Source organism: Dipteris shenzhenensis, chromosome 18 (assembly GCF_047967505.1).
Source record: "Dipteris shenzhenensis isolate YYH24624 ecotype China chromosome 18, Dip_SZ_1.0, whole genome shotgun sequence".
Classification (NCBI taxonomy): Eukaryota; Viridiplantae; Streptophyta; class Polypodiopsida; order Gleicheniales; family Dipteridaceae; genus Dipteris; species Dipteris shenzhenensis.
In genome coordinates this window covers 30,663,136-30,683,589 of record NC_141613.1, presented here as the reverse complement: position 1 = coordinate 30,683,589, position 20,454 = coordinate 30,663,136, and the positions used below count along the sequence as shown (strand labels likewise).

General features: G+C 46.6%; 1 protein-coding gene across 1 annotated transcript in view; it reads left to right on the top strand.

The window, feature by feature from the left end:
- LOC147891098 (RNA methyltransferase family protein) overlaps positions 1-20,454 on the top strand; it is a 78,894-nt gene that overhangs the window by 30,880 nt on the left and 27,560 nt on the right. The window contains exons 6-7 of the mRNA XM_087389994.1: positions 1,967-2,122; positions 2,435-2,550. Coding sequence (XP_087246120.1) covers positions 1,967-2,122; positions 2,435-2,550 — 272 coding nt within the window. The remainder of the gene's footprint in view (positions 1-1,966; positions 2,123-2,434; positions 2,551-20,454) is intronic.

Below are 20,454 nucleotides of genomic sequence, written 5' to 3'. Positions count from 1 at the left end.
GCTGTGGAGATGCTTGGCTCCTACTCACATTGTGCCTGCGCGTGATCGCACACGCTCGCATTCTACGTACTTGCAGGCATGCAATTCAACTTGTGAGGTTTTATCCAAGTTGCGGCAGATATTGCACTAATCCTTTCTATCTTTAGTAGTTCTTCTATCTTTCAAAGCTTTTTTGCTTTTTTACCCGTGTGTGTATGCCCAGGATCTTGATTATCGTACCTTTTTGTCATATAATGGCATCTTTTGATGTTTGTGGTTGGTAGTCCCATCCTTTGGGACTGTTTTTTGGTGATTCAATGACATCTTGATTTCACCAAACTAAGTGTGTTTAGCACACTACTAAATTCTAGTCCTATCATGAAGTGCCCTTCATTACATCATTTTCAGACTGAGAATCTTTGGGTCGAGATCTGGAGTCTCTGATTAGTGCTATCCCATCACGGTAAACAGCCCATTTCCCTTCCTTTCGAGCTTCTTTTACTTTGGTCAATTTTGCATTTCTTGCCTTGAGCTGAGTGGAGGTGAGCTCCTCTGAAATCCACGTCCTGGTACCTCTCAGCTTGTTAGTTGTCTTGAGGACCTTATTCCTTGCTGTTTTGTACTGAAAGGTTATTACTTGTGCTCCAATTCTGGTGGACATAATCTCTCTTCTGAATACCACTCAATCTGGGGGATTGTCTTCTTGAGATGTTCAACCTTTGTTTCCATGCTTCCTTCTAGAGTCCAGCCCTTGGGCAGCCAACCTATGCATACAATCCAATTATTAGCAGCCTTGGTTTCTCATTCTTTTACCTCCTTGTAGACATCACATTTGTTGATCTTGTTATTCAGTCCCTGCTTCACAGACCTGAGCTGAGTGGTAACTAATTCTTGTACTTTGGTCACAGCTGTGCTGCAGGTGCTGCTGTTTACATTGCTGTAAAACCTCTTGGATTACTTCCTGCCCGCCCTTGATCTTCATTTCTGAAACTCTCTTCTCCAGAGAAGCAATGCGCATCTTTGCATCTCTGAGCTCTTGTTGTAGGAAGTAGATCTGCTCATGTGGGTCACATTTTCTCTGAATCTGTGGTAGTTCGAGGCATAAGGGGAGGATGTTGAGGCTATAGCAGCGTAGGAGGGCTTCTTGCTGGCTGGGGTTTTTGAAACAATTTTGTCTTGGGGAATTCCATCTTTGGCCTGTGCAATGAACAGCCCCTTCACTGAGACTAACCCTCAGAGATAGGCCAAGGGTTCAGCCCAGTTCAGGGTGCCTCGACCCTGCTTGTCCTTGGCTTGCTGACTGGAACTACTGATGATCCCCTCGACCTGACAACCTGGCGGAGCTGCTGTGGTGGCTCAACCTGCTACTGTTGCGACCTATGCGGCGCGGGTGCTGATGAAGTAGCCTTCTCCTTTAGTGCTAGCCTTCGTCATGGCTGAGTCAGTCATTTGACATGGAGTTTGGACAGATCAGTATTGTATAGACATGTACATACATATTGTTAAATCAGCCTTCTCCTTTAATGCTAGCCTTCGTCATGGCTAAGCACCATGGAGTTCGGACAGATCTATGTATTGTATATACATGTATACACATAGTGGTATTTATCTAAATGTAGATGCACACGTATGTACTCATGTATTTATGTGTCCATGTATGTATGGATGGATGGTCACATTAATCTTGCAGAGATAAGGAATGTTTTGGCCTACATTTGAAAGAATGAACTCAATTAGATGATTCAATTCTTTTTTTTCAAAGAGATTACTTCATTAAGTATGAATGAAAACCGCAAGAGCAAGCTCTGATTCTTTAGATGATTGAATTCTTTAATATCTCAATTTGATATTTTGTGTGACCTGTTTTGCATCTGTAAAAGTGTTGCTTTGAAACAAAGGACTGTTGCTGTAGCAAATGTGCTGGTTGAAAACTTGCAGATGTCATTTGTGATACCTGAAGGAGATATGGTGATCTCATTGTAAGCAGGTTAGTGTGGTGAATAATATAAACTCACGTATTGGCAATACATCCGTTGGGGAAGAAGAGCATGTCTTGTATGGAAGCTCCACAATTACAGAGTGCATAAACGGCCTTGTATTTGAGATATCAGCAAGCTCCTTTTTCCAAACAAACCCTCGTCAGGTTACATGCTTACTCTTTTTACTTTGCTATGTTTTATTTATCAGAATGCAGTGAAATTGGAGCTGGTTAACCAAAATTAGTTATATCAAACCTGGATATTTTGATTAAGTTATCTTGGCTGAGTGAGGTGTGATAGGAAAATAGGCATGTGTGAATGGCTGTTCTTGTCAGTAGATAATGGGAATTAGTGCAATAACAGTACAAAAATGATAAATCGACAGCTCTTTGGTATTATCCTTGTCTTGCAGAATACACCTTCTGAGGGTTCTGACTTTATTGGTGCTCTTCTGCACAAAACTGTTTGCATAACAGGCCGAGGTACTTTATCGACTTGTCGAAGAAGCAGCTTTTCTGCAAGGAGATAACAAAGAGATAGTGCTTGATCTGTTTTGTGGCACTGGTACAATTGGTTTGACACTTGCGAGAAGGTTCTCTCTCTCTCTCTCTCTCACACACACACACACACACACACACACACTTTTTTTTATTATAGTGAAAACTTTGATTGATTATATTACAAGAATAGTCACCTCAGAAAAGAGGCGCTAGAAAATACATCAACTGAAGATCTCGGTATAAGCCAAATATACATCCTAATCTATCCGGCAAGTCTGCAAGCAATTAAAGAAAGATTGCTGCAGAGAACGCTTAAAGTAAGCAAACAAATAAAAATTGGGATCACTAAAGACTTTACAATTGCGGTCTGTGGATGAGAGCCAAAGACCAGAAAAATTTCCCGAAGAAAAGAGTCGGGAATCTCGCTCGTAGCCGCTGTCGAAGAGAATCCAAAACCTGCCGAGAAGACGGGCAATGCCAGAATAAATGAGGCACAGTCCCCTGAGAGGTGAGACACCGATGACATAAAGCAGGAGCAATGTGCCTACGGGCCAACCACTGTCCAGATGGAAAAATTCCCAGAAGCACTCGCTATAAAAAAACCTGTTGTCGAAGTGGAAGCTTGTATGCACAAAGTTCCCGCAGTCTTTTCCTCCACCACTTAGCTGGCTGATTCAATCGCCAAATAGAATTACCCTTTTTTGAAACCCAGGGTTGAGGCAAAAGGATTTTGTATAATGCAGGCACAATAATATGAGATAGCCTCAAAGGATGAGAGGAGGACCCAAGGGAAGTCAGATTCCAATCCTCTAATCTATCCTGGAGTTCCAAAGGGGTAATCGGGACCAAAGGTGAAAGCATACAAGTGATTTGCTGCCACAAAGTACGATAATGAGAACCGCCAGAGAAAAGGGAAGCATAGAGCCATCATCATGAATAACATCAGCAACAGTATTGATCCCTTTAAAAGAAATAAATTAAGAACGGCGAGGCTCCTGTAAAGCAAGCAGAGGCTGAAAAACTTTTTACCAGTGAATGCTTTCAGCCCGCAAAGAATGACCAATCAGAGACTGTTGACCATGCCATTCCAGGTGAGACAGAATATGCTTCTAGTCAAGAAGCAATTTGGAGACCATAGGGCAGCCATGCAAAGTGCCATCAATGCACCCAAATAAGAAAACCCACTGAGTGGGTTGCCAATGGCCAAAAGTAGGAGTACTGATATGTGTGAGCAGTGATTGAATCATGAGAGCCCAGGGCTGATCACCCGTCAGAAATTGCAGCAACATTTTTCCCCTGTGAGCAAGGATGTGCACTTGGATATTAGTGATATTCAAACCGCCATGTATCTTAGGGGAACAAATTCGATGCACCGAAAGCAGCCTGAGACTTTTTCTGCCATGTTTAGAACGGCAAAAGATCTCCATAATGATAGACATAGAGGAATCAAGATTTGCCTTGGTGAATATGATCAAAGGCGAATAGAATTGAATTTATGGAACAAGTATGGATTGCACTATATGTAGGCGAACATGTAAAGGCCATGTTGCCAATTTTTAATATTCAAGCTTTTTCCAGTGCTTGATTAGAACCCAATCAATTTGATGTCGACGACTAAGTCTCTAACCCAAAGGATAACCAAGGTGTCGAACCAACTGAGTGGGTGGGATGATCTCCCTTGGCCATAAGAGACTGTGCCAGTCTTGAAGATGCAATGGGAGTAGCTTAGACTTTTGAAAGTTAACATGAAGACCAGTTGCCAAACCATAAAATGAAAGAGCTTGCATCAAAGCCGAAAGATCAGGCAGAGTATTCCTTGGAGTAAAGAAAGAATCATCAGCATAAGCCTGAGCAACCATGCTGTGATTTTCAACTAGTTCCAAACCATGGAGAGAATCTGTAGCCACTAGATGATCAATATATTGCAGCATAGGATGAGTAGCAATAGCATATAGTAAGGCACTAAGGGGACAGCCTTGACGAACCGAACTACAAAGAGCCCACTCTTCTGAGATGTCTCTAGAAAGAATACAAGCAACATTGCTATCCGTGTAGAGCCAATAAATAACCTGCTGCATTTTTATTCCAAAGCCCAAGGATCGCATTATTTGCGAGATGAACTCCCATTGAACTAACCTTTGGCAATGCCAATCTGTAAGAGTAAAACATCCTGTTGTGTGTACTTGGCATATTCAATCCCAACATAAGCATTGGCAATATTGTCCATGATGTGGAACGAAGCCATATTGAGAAGGATGCAGCCCATCATGCAGATAGCCTTTGATACGGTCAACAAGCATTTTAGCTATGACCTTGTAAATGATTGGCATAAGCGTGATTGGTCTCCAATCAGTGGTAAAATAAAAAATCTGCTTCTTAGGAAGGAGCTTTACGAGTCTCTTTTCCATGACTGGGGCATTTGCTGATTTTCCCAATCGGAATTAGCCATTTGCAGGCCATTTGCAGGAGAGGGGATTTGAGGTTGTCCCAAAAAGTAAGAAAGAATTCAACAGTGAGGCCATCCCATCTTGGAGATTTCCATCTACCACAGGATTTAACTGCATCTAACGATTCTCGTTCAGTGAAGGGAAGTTCCAGCTCCAAGGCCTGAGCTTGAGAAGGAATTGGATGGACATGTTGTAAAAGGAGCTGACGTGCATACAAAATCTGAGGAGAAGGGAAGTCCACATGCCCAAAATGGAAAGAGAAGTGCTTGCACACAAAAAATAGCAAGTTCAGATTGAGATGATGACCAAGGACCATGAGGCATCCGGACTCGACAACTATTTGCAGCTTGTTGTTTGTAATGCAAACTTTTGGAAAATTGCTTCGAAGAGCAGCCTTTATCCAAAAAAGCACTTTGTCGTGATCGGGTTTTCCATTTAGCTAGCTTTCTTCTATCATTTGATTGGAGGCAGAATTTGGCATGATATAAGTGCATGCTTTCATCGGAAGACAAAGGCCGAAGGTGACTAATCTTAGTCAGACTTTGGCAAGTGAGTTTAGCATGCACAACAGTCTCCCGTGTGGCTCGCATAAATGATTTACCATAGTCCCGAATCATAGCTTGCATTCGAGCAACAAAAGCCTGCCATGCATAATCCAGATCAAAAAGCATTTGAGAAGAGAGAGGTTGAATGGCATTAGAAACCATAGCTTTAAAATGAGCATGTTCTTGATAACTGTTATTCACCAACAAAAGCCTTTTGCAAGGCAATTGGTCATCAGGAAAGTCATGCATGGAGAGCCTCAACCAAAGAGGTGCATGATCAGAATACATGAAGGCATGATCAACCCAAAGTTGACAAGTAAAGACATCACAATGCTGCGGATCAATCTGATACCATTTGTCCAGGCGTGTCTGATAGGAAGATTGAGCATTGTGTTGAAAGGTATAGCCTGGGAGTGTGGGCTGTAATTCCTTCTAGAGATCAACCAAATGCAGCTGAACCAAAAAGTCAGACCATGCGTGCTGTTCAGAAGCCAACATATGAGTGTGGCTTAAAGTATTATCTCGCGGTTGTGGAGCATTGTTGAAATCACCACAGATGAATGCATAGTGCCTCCACGGATAATTATGCATGGCATCCCAAATCAACGCTCGACCTTTGGAAGATTAAGGGGCATAAACTGATGCAAATTCAAAAATTTCTCCTTGAATCAGGCATTGCATAATAATCCATCTACCATGGTGATCACTGAGAGTCACAACGGGCTGAAGATCACACCTCACCAAAAAAGCTACTCCAGAGAAAGAGTGCTCTCCCGCATAGAAAATATCATAACCAGCAAAATGTCCTGTGTGACGAGCATACATGTGATGATCATGTTCCTGCAAGGCCACTATGCCTGGCTGCAATTTTCTGATATACATCCACACAAGTTTCCACTTTCTATGATCACACAAACCCTGTACATTGAGTGTAACGCATTTGATGTGATCAAGCATATTTACAGATATAAGACAAGTATGTACAACAAACAAACAATCTCACTATGTCTGCATCTCCAACTCAAGGTCAGGGCCTCTGCCTTGAGAAAACGAATCAGCTTGAGGAGAAGATAAAAGAGAAGCAACTTCCTCTTTAGGAAAGAGGGTATGATTTGCAGTGACTGTTGCCCGAGTCGAACCAATTACAGAAGTTTCGGCAGGGGTTTTGCCGTGTGAGGATGCACTATTCCAAGTCCTGGATGGCAAAGGTCTCCTAGGAGTTTGCCATGCTTCATCCAAATTTTCGCCCTTCACTTGAGGCTGAGATGCCGAAGGCATAGAAAGAGAAACATGAGCATTTGAGGTAGCCGGGGCTTTGCCTTTATCTTGGACAACAAAAAACTGTTTGACCCCTTTGTTTTACATTACAAAAGAGGCATTCAAATTTTTACTTGGAGGCGAGACTGTTTCCGCTTGCAGTGGTAGTTTGGGAGCTTGAGAAGGGCACTGTGAAGCCATATGCCCAAACTGCTTGCATTCAAAGCAAGCTCCTGCAAACAGCCCCCATTTCAGCTTGTAAAAAGCACTCCCCATGGAAACATTATTCAACAGTATCCGTGTCCCACAAAATGTAAAAGCAATTCGAATTGCCATTTGGTCTTAGTGGACAAACCACCTTGCCAAGAGAAGCTGCAACTTTTAGCAATAGAGACACCATGCTCTGAGGAAAATCCACAACCTCTACCCGTATAGGGAAGCGGTGTCGAATCAATGCCTAATAATCTCTAGTAGGAGACCAGGGATAGATATGGACCATCTGTTGGCCATAAGAGAGTGGAGAGTGCTCCAGCAAAGCTTGTATGTGCTCTTCATCAGCCATGATGATCTCAAAAAAACCTCTCGTTGCATAGTGGACTTTTTTGACATAACACCCACCTAGGGTTCTAGTCAACCAATTGCCCGCATCCGCAGCAGCAAGCATACGTCCAGGAAAGAAAATGATAATGGCATGCTTGGCGTATTCCTTGACAGGATCAAAGATGTCATCTACCTCAACCATGATACCTGTAGTGGGAAGTGGATATTTCGAACCCTTGCGGGTATCCTCAAAACCTTCATGCATCACTTCGTAGACAAGCCGAGCCTCTGCAGAGGCATAAAAAAGGTCATCCTGACCCATCAACTGCTTCTTTGTTGGAAACCGACCTGTCTTTTTGAAAAGTCTTCTCATTAGGACAGTCTGCCATTTGATCCAGGAAAATGGAAAGGCAAATGAAATTGAGAGGAAAATGCAAGGGCATAGAAAACATGAAAAAAGTCTATACAGAAGGAAGGCTGACAGCTAAAGAAGAGCAAAGAGGAAAAGACAGCCTCTCTCTCTCTCTCTCACACACACACACACACACACACACACACACACACACATACACATACACACACACACACACACATTTTTTTAGTGAAATCTTTTATTTTTGCGTGGTAAACCTCAAAAGAGGTGAAAACCCACCAATAAGTACAAGGAGAAAAGTTACAAGTAAAACCTCAGAGAGAAAAACTCATGAGGCAACCAAGTAAAAATTTTACATATCAGTTGGAGGAGACTTCAACAAAACATCATCCTTCAACTATTGTCTTGTAAAAACTGATGCAAGGGAGTGACAGTGCCATCAATAAAACAGAGTTGCTTTTTGCCCTTGTGATTCTTCGGGCAGCCGAAACTTCTGAACCATAGGGTCAAAAACCTGCTGCAACCAAGGATGAAAAGACTCCAAGGAAAAAGGAACATCCGGATCCGAGACTGAGAGGCTCTGTAAAGGGGCCGGCATACCAACAGGCTTCTCAGGGGAAGGAACATGAAAGTGAATAACAATATCTGCATCCGGAATAACAGTATTTGGAGCTGAAGGAGACTGTAGATTCTCTTCCACTTCTTGCATAACAGCAGAATTTTGCAGCAAGGAAGAAGAAGCTGTCAGAACATCTTTAGACGTCGAAGCAGTAACAAAAACCAGATCACAAGGAATTTGACAAGCTAGCACTGTAGGGAGTGCATCCGGAACTGATAAAACAGCAAAAGGATTTGAATCTTGAACCAACGTAGCCTCCTGAACTTTCCTCCAGACTTTAGCAGGTTTGAAATGCCGGACTGCTTGTGTGATGGAAGAAGAAATAGGAACCGTAGGAACCGGGAGGAGCAGAAGTCTGTAGAGCAAGAGCTGAAGAAGAAGAAGAAGGGCATGCTTTGGCAAAATGGCCAAGTTGGTGACATTTATAACAGGCACTGGGAAAGGAGGTAAAACGAAGAGGAATCCAGAGAGAATGTGAAAATCCAAAATCCAGTTCCAGGCATGTAGGTATGAGTTACTCCATATCCCAAAGAACACATACCCGAATATCTCTGCTTGCGACCAGAAAATCCTGCTTTGGAATAAAAAGAACACGGCCAAGTAGAGTTGCAAGAGAAGAGGCATGCTGAAGAAGCGGAACTGGTAAGTCTCTGAGAGTAACCCAAACGGGACAGTAGTGGAGGAGGGAGTGCACTGGATCAAAAAGAGGATCCCAAGGCATGACAATTGCAAAGTGACCTGCTCCATGAACTCCTCCCAAAGTGCGCACACACACAGCAGCCCCCCCCCCCCCTCCCGCTCCCTCCCCCTCTCTCTACCCGCTCTCCGCTCAGCCCAGCTCCCCCCCCTGCCCAGCCTCGCTCAACTCTGCTCCCTCTCTCCCCTAGCTCTGTGTGTGCGCTCCCCCCCGGCCCCCTGCGTAGGTGTTGTTGGCTGTCTGGGCCCTCGTGGGTGTCTCTGTTGTTGTGCGGCCCCCTCGTGTGGACTGTTCTGCTGCCACCACCACAAAGGCACCTGGCCATGAAGGACCCGTGCAGGCCACAAAGGACCCATGCAAGGCCACACGGGCTGCGCCTCATCGCTCCAGCCACAGGTGGATTGTGGTGCCACCTGGGTGCTGCTCCAAGCTCACAACCAAGCCAAGGGGTGGCCATCAGCCCCCTTGGCCCCTTGGCACCTCGACTCCATCCAGCCAGCCCCTAGACCTGCCAAATAATCAGAAAGACCAGTTTCAAATCAAGAAAGTGCAGAGAAAAAGAGACCTCAACAGCTTATCCACAAAATGCAACTTTGAGAAAACACAGGACAGGGGGGAATCACCATAATGCTTGAAGATCACCGAGAGCAGTAAATATGTGAGGAATCTCTTTATTTCTGCACTTTTACAGTTCTACAAACAAAACATAGACTAAATAGTGATTTTGCACAATGCCTACATGAGCATGTGTAGAGGACATTTGGGGGAAACAAGCACTTGAAAATGCCATGACAGCTTACACAGCAGGGACAACTCCAAATAATACATCTAGTGTCCTCACCAGGCTCCAAAAGACATGCCTTGCATTGATTGACAAAATTGACAACTTAGAGTTCACAAGCGTGGCCCTTCTTGCGGAGAAGACACATGTGGGCAAGACCCTAGCTGAGGTAGAAAAACATGGAGGGAAAATCGAAGAGTGGAGAAAAGAAAAGACTAAAAAAGAAGAATGGATAACGGAAAAAGCTGTATGGATATCTGAAAAAAACAAGCTCCAAGACAGAGTAAATGCATTAGAGTTTGTACATCAAATGAGGGATATGAAAGTGACCCCGAAAGGCACCTGCAAAGCAGTGGAAGAGATGAAAACAGAGAATGGCACTTTCAGGAAGGAGATTGAATCCTTGCAAGAAACAATGCAAGGCACGCACACTGAACTGAAGCAACAAATCAGCAAGGGGAAGCCAAGATGCTTGAATGGAAGGATGTGGTAAAAGAGGGGACAACAGCCCCAAAGAAAGAATTTATATCCGAGGCACTCGAGGAGGAAAAGAGAAGGGCGAGCAAGGCATTAAATGTCCTCATGAGGGGTTTAACAATGGGGGACACACCGATGGCAGATGTACTGTTCACAAAAATGGGGGTCAATCTCACATGCGAGACAAGCCTGGCGAGTAGGCAAACCTGAAGCACCTACAAGGCCACTAATGTTGAAGTTCAGGACAGTCATGGATAGGAAGACTCTCATGAGCACAAGAGTGACACAGAAAGGGACCAGAATCTATCTAGATGATGATCTCACCCTCCTACAACAAGAGCATCGAAGGGAAGGAATGGTATGAGTAATGGCAGCAAGAGAAGCAGGGAAATGGGCAGCATACAAAGATGGTAGAGTGATCATCCGAGATAGAGGAGACAAGGAAGATAAGGAAGAAAAGGAAGAGGGGGAATTATGACGGTGTCGAACCCATGGAATGAGTACACACACTGGACTGAAAATAGCAGTATGGATTTGTAATTATGGTCTGATCCCAGAGGCTTCCGGGAAACATAGTGATAGGGACATGATCTTTTACATTGAGATGCACGAGAGCCCAGAGAGAGGGCTGCCCACGGTGACATGATATACATGGGAGTCGGCTCATAGGAGGGAGTTGAGGAGAGATAGCGGAGTACGAGGCTCTGGGGGGTAGTTGTGCTCTTCAAATCACAGTTGAGGCCGCTTATATTTGTGGTTCGGGGAGAGGAGCATGCACGACACATGTGGATACAAGTTCAGCTCCTGGATGTTCGACCATCTTTATGGCAATATGCTACTTTCCTCTAGACACGTCTTCCTATGCACAAGAGGTCACCGCAGAGGGACATAGTCCATATGAGATGATCCATGATGAAATCACGGAGTCCTCTAGGCAAGGAGACATCCTTCTGCTAGGAGACTTCAATGCACGGACAAGAGATAGACATGTAGTTTTTCTTGACTTCACAGATGATAGAGATTCCCACATAGTCTTGGAGCTAGATGCAGCTAAGCTAGGAATACTGCGACACTCTGCAGATGCTCCACAGGTGACATGGTATGGACGACATCTACTTGATTTGGGGGCAGTCCGTGACTTGATGATCTATAATGGTCTTCAGAGAGGGCCATTGTTTGGTGGACTCACTTGTTTCCCACATGGCGGTGGGTCAAGTACAATGGACTATTTACTAGGCCCACTAGCCCTTGTATCACGGATACACGATTTCATTGTGCTCCTGGTCTCGGAGCCGATCAATCATACCTAGCCTTCCATGTTTCTGTCACTATGCCACCCACAGGGAGAGCCCCCATCACCCCTGCACGTGTCTAGATCTACTTTGACCTTGCCCTCGACCCAGTGTACGTGAGTCACTTAGCCAGAGCACTCCCAACCCTACTTGAGGATGACATAGATCTCGCACTCGCCTTGGACACCCTTGTCTCAGTGGTATAAGACGTTGCCACCAGATCCTTTCCCATGACCTGATCCATGCGAGTCCGATATGGGAAGACACCTCAAAACCCTTGGTTTGATACTAAGTGTAGAGAGGCGAGAGCCTACCTCATATGAGAGCAGACCTTAGGACATCTGACAGCATCTGAGGCACAAAGGAGATGATTGACACGTCGCAAGAGGCTGGCCTTTCTCACACACAATATGGATGAGATTGTTAGATCTTTTCGAGGAGGAGACGTGACCACTAGATGGGGTTTTTCAATGGAAGGGAAGTCACTTATCCCCATCATTGACCCAGATGTCTGGCACACGTATGCATGTTCCCTCTTGATGTAGACACGATCGGACATGTCCTCTATGTCCAGGCCCACCACTTGTCGCTTGTTTACCACACAGAATGTGCGGTCTGCACCCTATCGGCTACACAACTGGAAAGCACAGGATCATGAGGGTCTACAAACTGAGCACTTTGCACATGGGCAGGAGGTCCTAGCTCTGGTCCTAGCACACATGTTCAACTAGGCCGTTTGTCAGGGCTTCCCACCTACCTGAAGCACCACCACTATTGTACCGATACACAAAGTTGGCAACCCTATGGAGATTGGGAATCACTGCACCCTCATGATTGGTCATGGTTTGGCCAAGATTTATGGATCGGTTCTAGAGAGAAAGCTCAACAGTCATACAGAGGCTCGAGGGTAGCGAGCACTAGGATAGACAGGATTCTGGAGGCAACATTCTACCTTAGACTCTTTGAGAGCTGTCATTGAGGAGGCGAGATCCAGACATCAGAAAGTCTACATATGCTTTGTAGACTTTCGGAAGGCTTTTGACACAGTCTCGCGTTCCCGCATGGTCAGGAGACTATAAGAGATGCAGATTCCAAATATGCTGATTTGGGGCATGGTGAGCTTATATGAGTCAGCCAGAGGCAGAGTATGTGCAGAGTATGTGCCCCAGGCGGTCCATCGGACTTGATCGAGAGCACGATTGGAGTGAAGCAGGGCTGTCTACTCTCATCGACCCTCTTCGGACTCTACATCGATGAGATCACATCTTTTATACTTCGCCTAGGAGGCGAGGGTTCACTCTTGGGTGACGTCATGATACAGATATTGTTATATGTTGATGACATAGTCCTCATATCATCCTCAGCGGAAAGGCTGTAGGGACATCTAGAGGCACTAGAGGTGTTTTGCAGAGAGAGAGACTTGACAGTTAACCTTGGGAAGACCAAGGTTATGGTCTTCAACACCTCACATGCAGTGATTCGTTGACTCAAATTCACCTATTGTGATGAGCCAGTGGAGATATTGCAGTCCTACACATATCTGGGAGCAGTCTTCACAGGACCCCTTTTCACGATGACACACGCAGCCCAAGCACGACTCACACGAGGACGGGGTGCTTTCGCCCGATTAGAGAGATAGTGTTTTCAGGCACACTTCAAGATGCACCAACGAAGAGATGACTCTTCGATAAACTAGTGCGACAGACGGCCATGTATGCAGCACCCTTCTGTGGATGTGACTTACCGAAGACCAAGTGGAGGAAATTTGAGCGGCTACAGATGATTATGGGGTACAGGATGATTCGGAGTAAGCCCTTAGTTCCACATGAGATAGTACAAGAAGAGTTCGCCATGACTCCCCTATAGATTGATGCCATCTTTCAGACAGTGACTTTCATCCAGAGAGTCTGGGACTTGCCTCAATGGAGATTACCCATATTGGCTTTGGAGTCATCCAGACGACGAGCAGAGAGCGGAGCAGATACATGGCATGCATGGATATCCACATGGTTTACCAGGCATGATCTAGATGGATAGGCACCCCGCATCCCCTGAGTCGATCTCGCGAGATGAGATCAACCGCATCATACGGTTAGATCTCCTTCAGCTCCATACGTCTCGGACTTGAGGAGCTTACCACCAAGTCCTAGTTCTATCACGACCACTTCTTGACAGTAACGGAGGGATTCATCATCAGACCCTAGTATCTAGAGGATAGAGAAGTGCATGCATTGAGGATTGCCATTGGATAGATCTGTGTTTCATCTCATCAGTTGTTGAGGATCGAGACGGGGAGAGCATCAAGCATACCTAGGGAGCAGCGGCTGCACACTAGGAGTGACTGAGATAAAGGAGCATTTCTTATGTATCTGCCCAACCTATTATGAGATCAAGGGACGATACCATTGCATGTACCAAGAGGGGAGCAGCTTTGGTCCACTCATGATTGATCCACTTTCAGGATCAGGTTTGCATTGGGCTATATCTACTTCAGATGCGTGGACACAGGGAGACCCTACTACGATAGATCAGAGAGAAGTAGGAGGCGATCAGGGCACATGACAGAGAGGTTGACAGAGCACAGCATCACGTCACAGAATTTTATGCATTTGAGTCAGTTCCAGGACACATCGGGATGGAGGTGGAGGAGATAGCTGACATGCGTGCAGCCTGGATTACTGAGAGAGGGATGTAGAGACCACCTGCAACACGGAGAGTGACGAGAGCACACTCTATTGATGTCCATCCTATCACAACTTTCCTCAGAGGAGACCGCCCAAGGCGTGGGGTTACTTTGAACATAGCCTAGTGGGTTCAGAGATCAAGAAGACCACGTCCCCTTCCGCCACCACAGCATGACACAGCCCAACAAACGCAGATCTGAGACATTTTCACTGCTCACTGGCGAGCCACCATGGTGCCGGGCTTTGGCTTCTGAGCTTGAGTCTCAGATCTTAGATCTCAGCATGCTACAGCTCTCAGATAGTTGCTAGTCTCCAGGTTATATTTGGTTTTGCTTGAGCTATTGAGCTCTGTAGAGTTATCAGTTTATGAGCTTATCAGCTTATCAGTTTTTCAGTCTATCAGTTTAGCAGTCTTAGCACTCAGCAAGGGCCTTAGTGCACCCTTTGCTCCAGCCCAGTGGGGCTTGTATGAGATCATCCTTTTGGTGTACTTTGTACCTTGTCCCATAGGCCCTCCGTGGACGTTAATACATCTTTCTTTCTTTTCTTTCTCTCTGCCCTTTTAGCCTTCCCCCTGGTTCCCTCCCATCCCCCCCGCCTGTGCCCCTAGCCCCTCTGCCTCACCCTTACCTGCTCTCGCACCTACTGCAGAGCTATTGTGGGACAGTTTCTGCACTGCCTAGGCCTTGCCTGGCGCGCTAGGCTTTGGGATTGCTTAACGTCCACGGGAGACCTCGCGGGCCTATGGGACGAATTGCACAGAAAAGCGAACTCATACAAGCCTCAGTGGGCTGTGTTAAGCAACTAACAATCCCCAATTTCTGGGGCAATCTACCAGCCTATCAACATCAGCCAATACAGCTTACAGGCCAGCCAAAAGGCCAGCCAAACAAGTGGCCAGAAAGCCCAGCTGGTCTGGCTGACCAAAACTGGCCGATCAGTTGGCCGACCAGCTGGCCGGCCCACCGACCAGCTGGCCGACCAGTTGACAGGCTCACCAACCAGCTGGCCGACCAGCTGGCAGGCTCACCGACCAGCTGGCCGACCAGCTAGGTCTGGCCTATAAAGGCACAAGCCCCCACACTCCTCTTGACAGGACAGGACCTGCAGCTGCTCCTCTTCTCCTCCATGCTTTGCTGCAGCCCCGCCTGCTCCACTTCTACCTCTTCTCTTCAGATCTGCTCCTCTCTGCCTCCTGGCTGCTGCCTTCTCTCTGCCTCTCCTTCCTGCCTCCTGGCTGCTCCATCCTCTCCTCCAGATCTGCCCCAACTTCTGCTCCTTTGCTTCAGCTCTGTCCCTTCTGCTTCAGATCTGTCCCATCCTACTCCAGATCTGTCTCTTCTGCTCCTCTGCTCCAGATCTGTCCCCTCCTGCTCCAGATCTGCTCCTTATCTTCATCATCATCGAGCCACACAGAGGACTGCGTTACGCTCCCTCTGCTGCTATCTTTTCTACAGTTTCTCTACATGGAATCATCTTTCTGATTCACCTCAGCCACGGTCCCTTAGACACGACAGCTTGAGGTTCTTGTATTCAGTTTTTCATATTACCGACAGGCACTACGTTTTCTGAGTTCCGTTCTTTAGTTGTGTCTGAGTATTGTCTATTTTTTGATGGCTCCACTGCAAACCCTATCGTTTCTCTATATGGTATCAGAGCCATGGTGATCTAAAGACCCCAGATCTCTGGTGATCTAAAGATCTTGCTTCTTCAAGGAGGCCATAGGTACGGGGAGCATCACTCCTATGAACATATCAGTTTCCTCTTCATTCCACTGCGCACTAAGGGAGAGAACTCCATCTTCTACTACCATCTCTCCCTCCCTTTCAGAACTCCATCTTCTACTCCCATCCCTCCCTCCCTTTCTTACCTCCATCTTCTACACCCATCCCTCCCTCCTTTTTCGGTTTTAGGCTTGACACTCCCCATTCCTTCAAACAAGGAGGTCATGATCCTTCACCTCTACCAGCTCTCCATCGGCATCGACTTCCAGGATCTACAAGTTCTCCCTAGGCGGGACTCTTTCTGTTCAGATGTGTCTTGATGACTGTTGTTTCGAATTCTTCTACATTCATGGAGGCGGGGATAGACTCCTCTCTCCCGAGGTTCAAGATCGGGCACACATTGGATCACTGTTCAGCTACGACCTCTTCCTTTGGTGAAATCCTACCATCTCTGGATTATCAGTGCTGCTTCGACATATTTGCTCTTTACCTTTGCTTTTCCCTCCACCTTTCGGCGTTGAGAGGGGGTGGCTTATTCTCTCAAGCTTCACAATGTTCTTAGTTCTATATGGTATCATACGTGTAACTCAGGCACTTGAGGAAGTGAACAATTCCCTTGCAAGGGCACTCCTCTTGTGACCTTCTCTGCATTTTTTGCCTTACATCCCTACACAACGCTCCAAGCTCACAATGTCTGCCCTCCAAATTGGCAATTGAGAGGGGGTGTTAAGCAACTAACAATCCCCAATTTCTGGGGCAATCTACCAGCCTATCAACATCAGCCAATACAGCTTACAGGCCAGCCAAACACGTGGCCAGAAAGCCCAGCTGGTCTGGCCGACCAGTTGGCCGACCAGCTGGCAGGCCCACCGCGACCAGCTGGCCGACCAGTTGGCAGGCTCACCGACCAGCTGGCCGACCAGCTAGGTCTGGCCTATAAAGGCACAAGCCCCCATACTCCTCTTGACAGGACAGGACCTGCAGCTGCTCCTCTTCTCCTTCATGCTTTGTTGCAGCCCCGCTTGCTCCACTTCTACCTCTCCTCTTCAGATCTGCTCCTCTCTGCCTCCTGGCTGTTGCCTTCTCTCTGCCTCTCCTTCCTGCCTCTTGGCTGCTCCATCCTCTCCTCCAGATCTGCCCCAACTTCTGCTCCTCTGCTCCAAGTCTGCTCCTCTGCTTCAACTTTGTCCCTTCTGCTCCAGATCTGTCCCATCCTACTCCAGATCTGTCTCTTCTGCTCCTCTGCTCTAGATTTGTCCCCTCCTGCTCCAGATCTGCTCCTTATCTTCATCATCATCGAGCCACACGGAGGACTGCGTTACGCTCCCTCTGCTGCTATCTTTTCTACAGTTTCTCTACGTGGAATCATCTTTCTGATTCACCTCAGCCACGGTCCTTGAGACACGATAGCTTGAGGTTCTTGTATTCAGTTTTTCATATTACCGACAGCCACTATGTTTTTTGAGTTCCGTTCTTCAGTTGTGTCTGAGTATTGTCTATTTTTTGATCGCTCCACTGCAAACCCTATCGTTTCTCTATAGGCTGAATTAAAGGGTACGCTAGGAATCTTGCTGAGTACTAGTCTATGCTAACATAATCATAATCATAATAATAATCATATCAATCAATCTATCTAGGCGTTGGGACAAAACCGAAGCCTGGTACAGTGATGGCTCTCTAGTGGGCTGCGAAAATTCTCGTATCTGCGTCTGTCGAGCTGTCTCGCGCTGCGGTGGGGGGCGCGGTCTCCTTGCTCTCTGGACTCTTTGGGCTATTGTCACGATTTGTGACGTATTCCTTTCTCTATATCTAGACTTATGGATGGTTTGATGAATGGACACTTGTGGAAGGGTATGCCCTTTTGACGCGACACTTCCTATGAGGCACAACCCTTCACAAGAGACATTCTATTGAAGAGACACTCCTATTGTAATGTACCCTCTCATCAAGGGTCACACCCTTCACAAGGGGTACACACCTCTTCATGCACATACACTTTGGAGTACACACCTTTTCACATGTGACTCTTCACTCTCTATATAAGAGAGGTCCAATTGTATTGATGACACACTACAGATACTACAGACACTCAAGCAATACAAATATTCCTTGTTCTCTGCTATTTCAGTCTCCTTTCTGTTCCTTAGCACATTTCTAAATATAGTAAATCTAGGATTTCTTACAGTGGTATCAGAGCAAATTTCGCTCCTGCCTGTAGGAAATGCCTCCCACCTTCTAGCTATCTGATACATCTTTTTCGGCTAGAAGGATATCCGTGCACATTGTGCATGGAAGAGATGGAGAGAATGAGCATAAAAATTTTTAGCGCCAACCCTGCCTAAAGTCATCATTGGCCTCTCCATCTCCCACACATCACGAGTTGATGTGAATGGACACGACAAAAATCGTGTCTTTTCATGTGCTTGGGCTGTCCCAAAACCAAGGGACGCACCTTTTCCACCATCGGACACACCTTTTGATGAAGAGTTTTGACTCCTCACCCAAGGGACACACCCCATCGTGGAAAAAAGGACACACCTCTTCGTGTGGGGACACCCCTTTGAAAAATAGGGTCACACCCCTTCATGAAAAGGTACACCTATTCCAAGGGTCACACCCCTTCGAATAGGCACACCTTTTGGCACCAAGCACTTATAAAAAAAAGGGTACCTAGAGGGGCTAAAAAGGAAAAACCCAGCCCCATACCTTAGGTCTTACCCTAGACTACCCACGGGTTAATTAAACCCACACATTAATTTTGGGCAACCACCCAACCTAGGCAGCCACAAACGAAAAAGGGACGATCCATTTTGATGCCCGTACGGATTTTGTCAAGCAGGCTCGCCTCCCTACGCAGCTCTCTTTCCACGCCATATGCAGCCCCCCCCCTTGCCGATTTGCTGCCCTGGGTTCCTGCCAGTCCCTGCCAGCCTGCCAGCGCTAGATCAGCGCCAGTTTCCATGCCCATGCTACCGCAAATCAGCATTGGAAGCCTGCAGCCTGTTTCGCCAGCCCTCTATCGTGATCCAGCCTGCAGCTTTGGAAGCCTCTATCGCGATCCAGCATTGGTAGCCGCAGCCTGTTTCGCCATACGCAGCCTGCCCCCCTTTTTCGCCACCTTACCTGCCTTTGACCAGCAGCGGTTCAGCCCTCTAACGCGATTTCAGATAGCCTGTGAAACACGCGCTGTTGCTGCCTTCCAATCCGGACCAGCCAGGCCCAAATCTGCTCCTCGCAACCCACTGGTATTTGCCTCTGAAATCAACGCAGGAAATCTGCCTTTTCTGCACCCAGCCTCTACCAATGCCCCTGTCTGTTTCGAAAGTCTACCCGGCACCTATTTCTGGTTCACACATCCATGTGGATTTGCAAGGACAGCAACATGGACCTTCAGACAGAGATCTGCAGGCCTTTTCTACGCAACTAATTGGCAGATTAAATCCATGCTAGGTGGATTCTTTCCATTCTACTTCTAAGGATTCTCTTTCACATTGTCATTTGACGCTTATTATCAAATTACAGCAAATGAAAGAGATTTCCTTAAAGCATGGAAACCCCTGGTAATTCACCCGTCCCTTCAAGGACACCTCAGGCATCATCTACCACACAATATCGTGTTCAGATTGCACAACCAGCCCATTTCGGAGCTTTTGCATCGTGGGTCTTCTGTGTCAGGTGCCCTTCCAGTGACTTGAAACACATCCTATATCTTTTGCGTGAGGCACCTCAGTTACATTACTTCCTCAGCACAGTCTAGGTTGTGTTCCACGAGACACGTAGCTGTCCATCTTTGGAGAGATTTTTACCCCTCAGCTTTAGCATCTCCAGGGTACTCTCCACCTCCTTCAGCTCCCAGATATCCTCCTTCATAGGTTGTACCTTTCCCAAGACAGTATTTACACTCTGAAGGCACTCCTCCTGGATATCCTCCACTTCCGACAGCAGCTTCTTATCCCTTCTCAGATCCGTGGACTCTGCAACCTACCCCTGTACTTTCACGAGCAGTAACACCCATTTCGGCATCACCATGTGTTACCTTAGACAGGACCTCCTTTACCAGATTTCCACGGCTGGTTCCATCCTGCTTCTCCTGCCCCCTCCAACATGAGTAACCTCAGGGAGCAGCCCGAATCTTCTTCCAGGGATGGTACAAACTAGAGCGTAGGTTCGTGCTTTTCTCACGGGGACCTGAGATTGTCGCAACGCTCGTGTGCAGCCTCTCCGGAAATAAGCGATTCAAGTCCAAAAAAGACCCCTGAGGTCAACTTACCAGGCGAAGCACTACTTCAACTTCAAATTTCCCAGCTTCAGGACAACATCTCCGACTTGGTCCAGAAAGTCCAACAACTCCAAGATTCTCGCAGTACCACACATACAGAGGATGACGTGACGCAACCAGACGACTATGTGGACTCCTTCCCACCGGAGGTAGAAAACACTGAACTCCGTGCCCTCTATTGTTTACTCCAAGCTTCCAAAACTAAAAGACTTGACATTAAACTTCCGGAAGCCTACACTGGTCAACGCAATCGCCAAACAGTTGACCAATGGCTCGCAAAA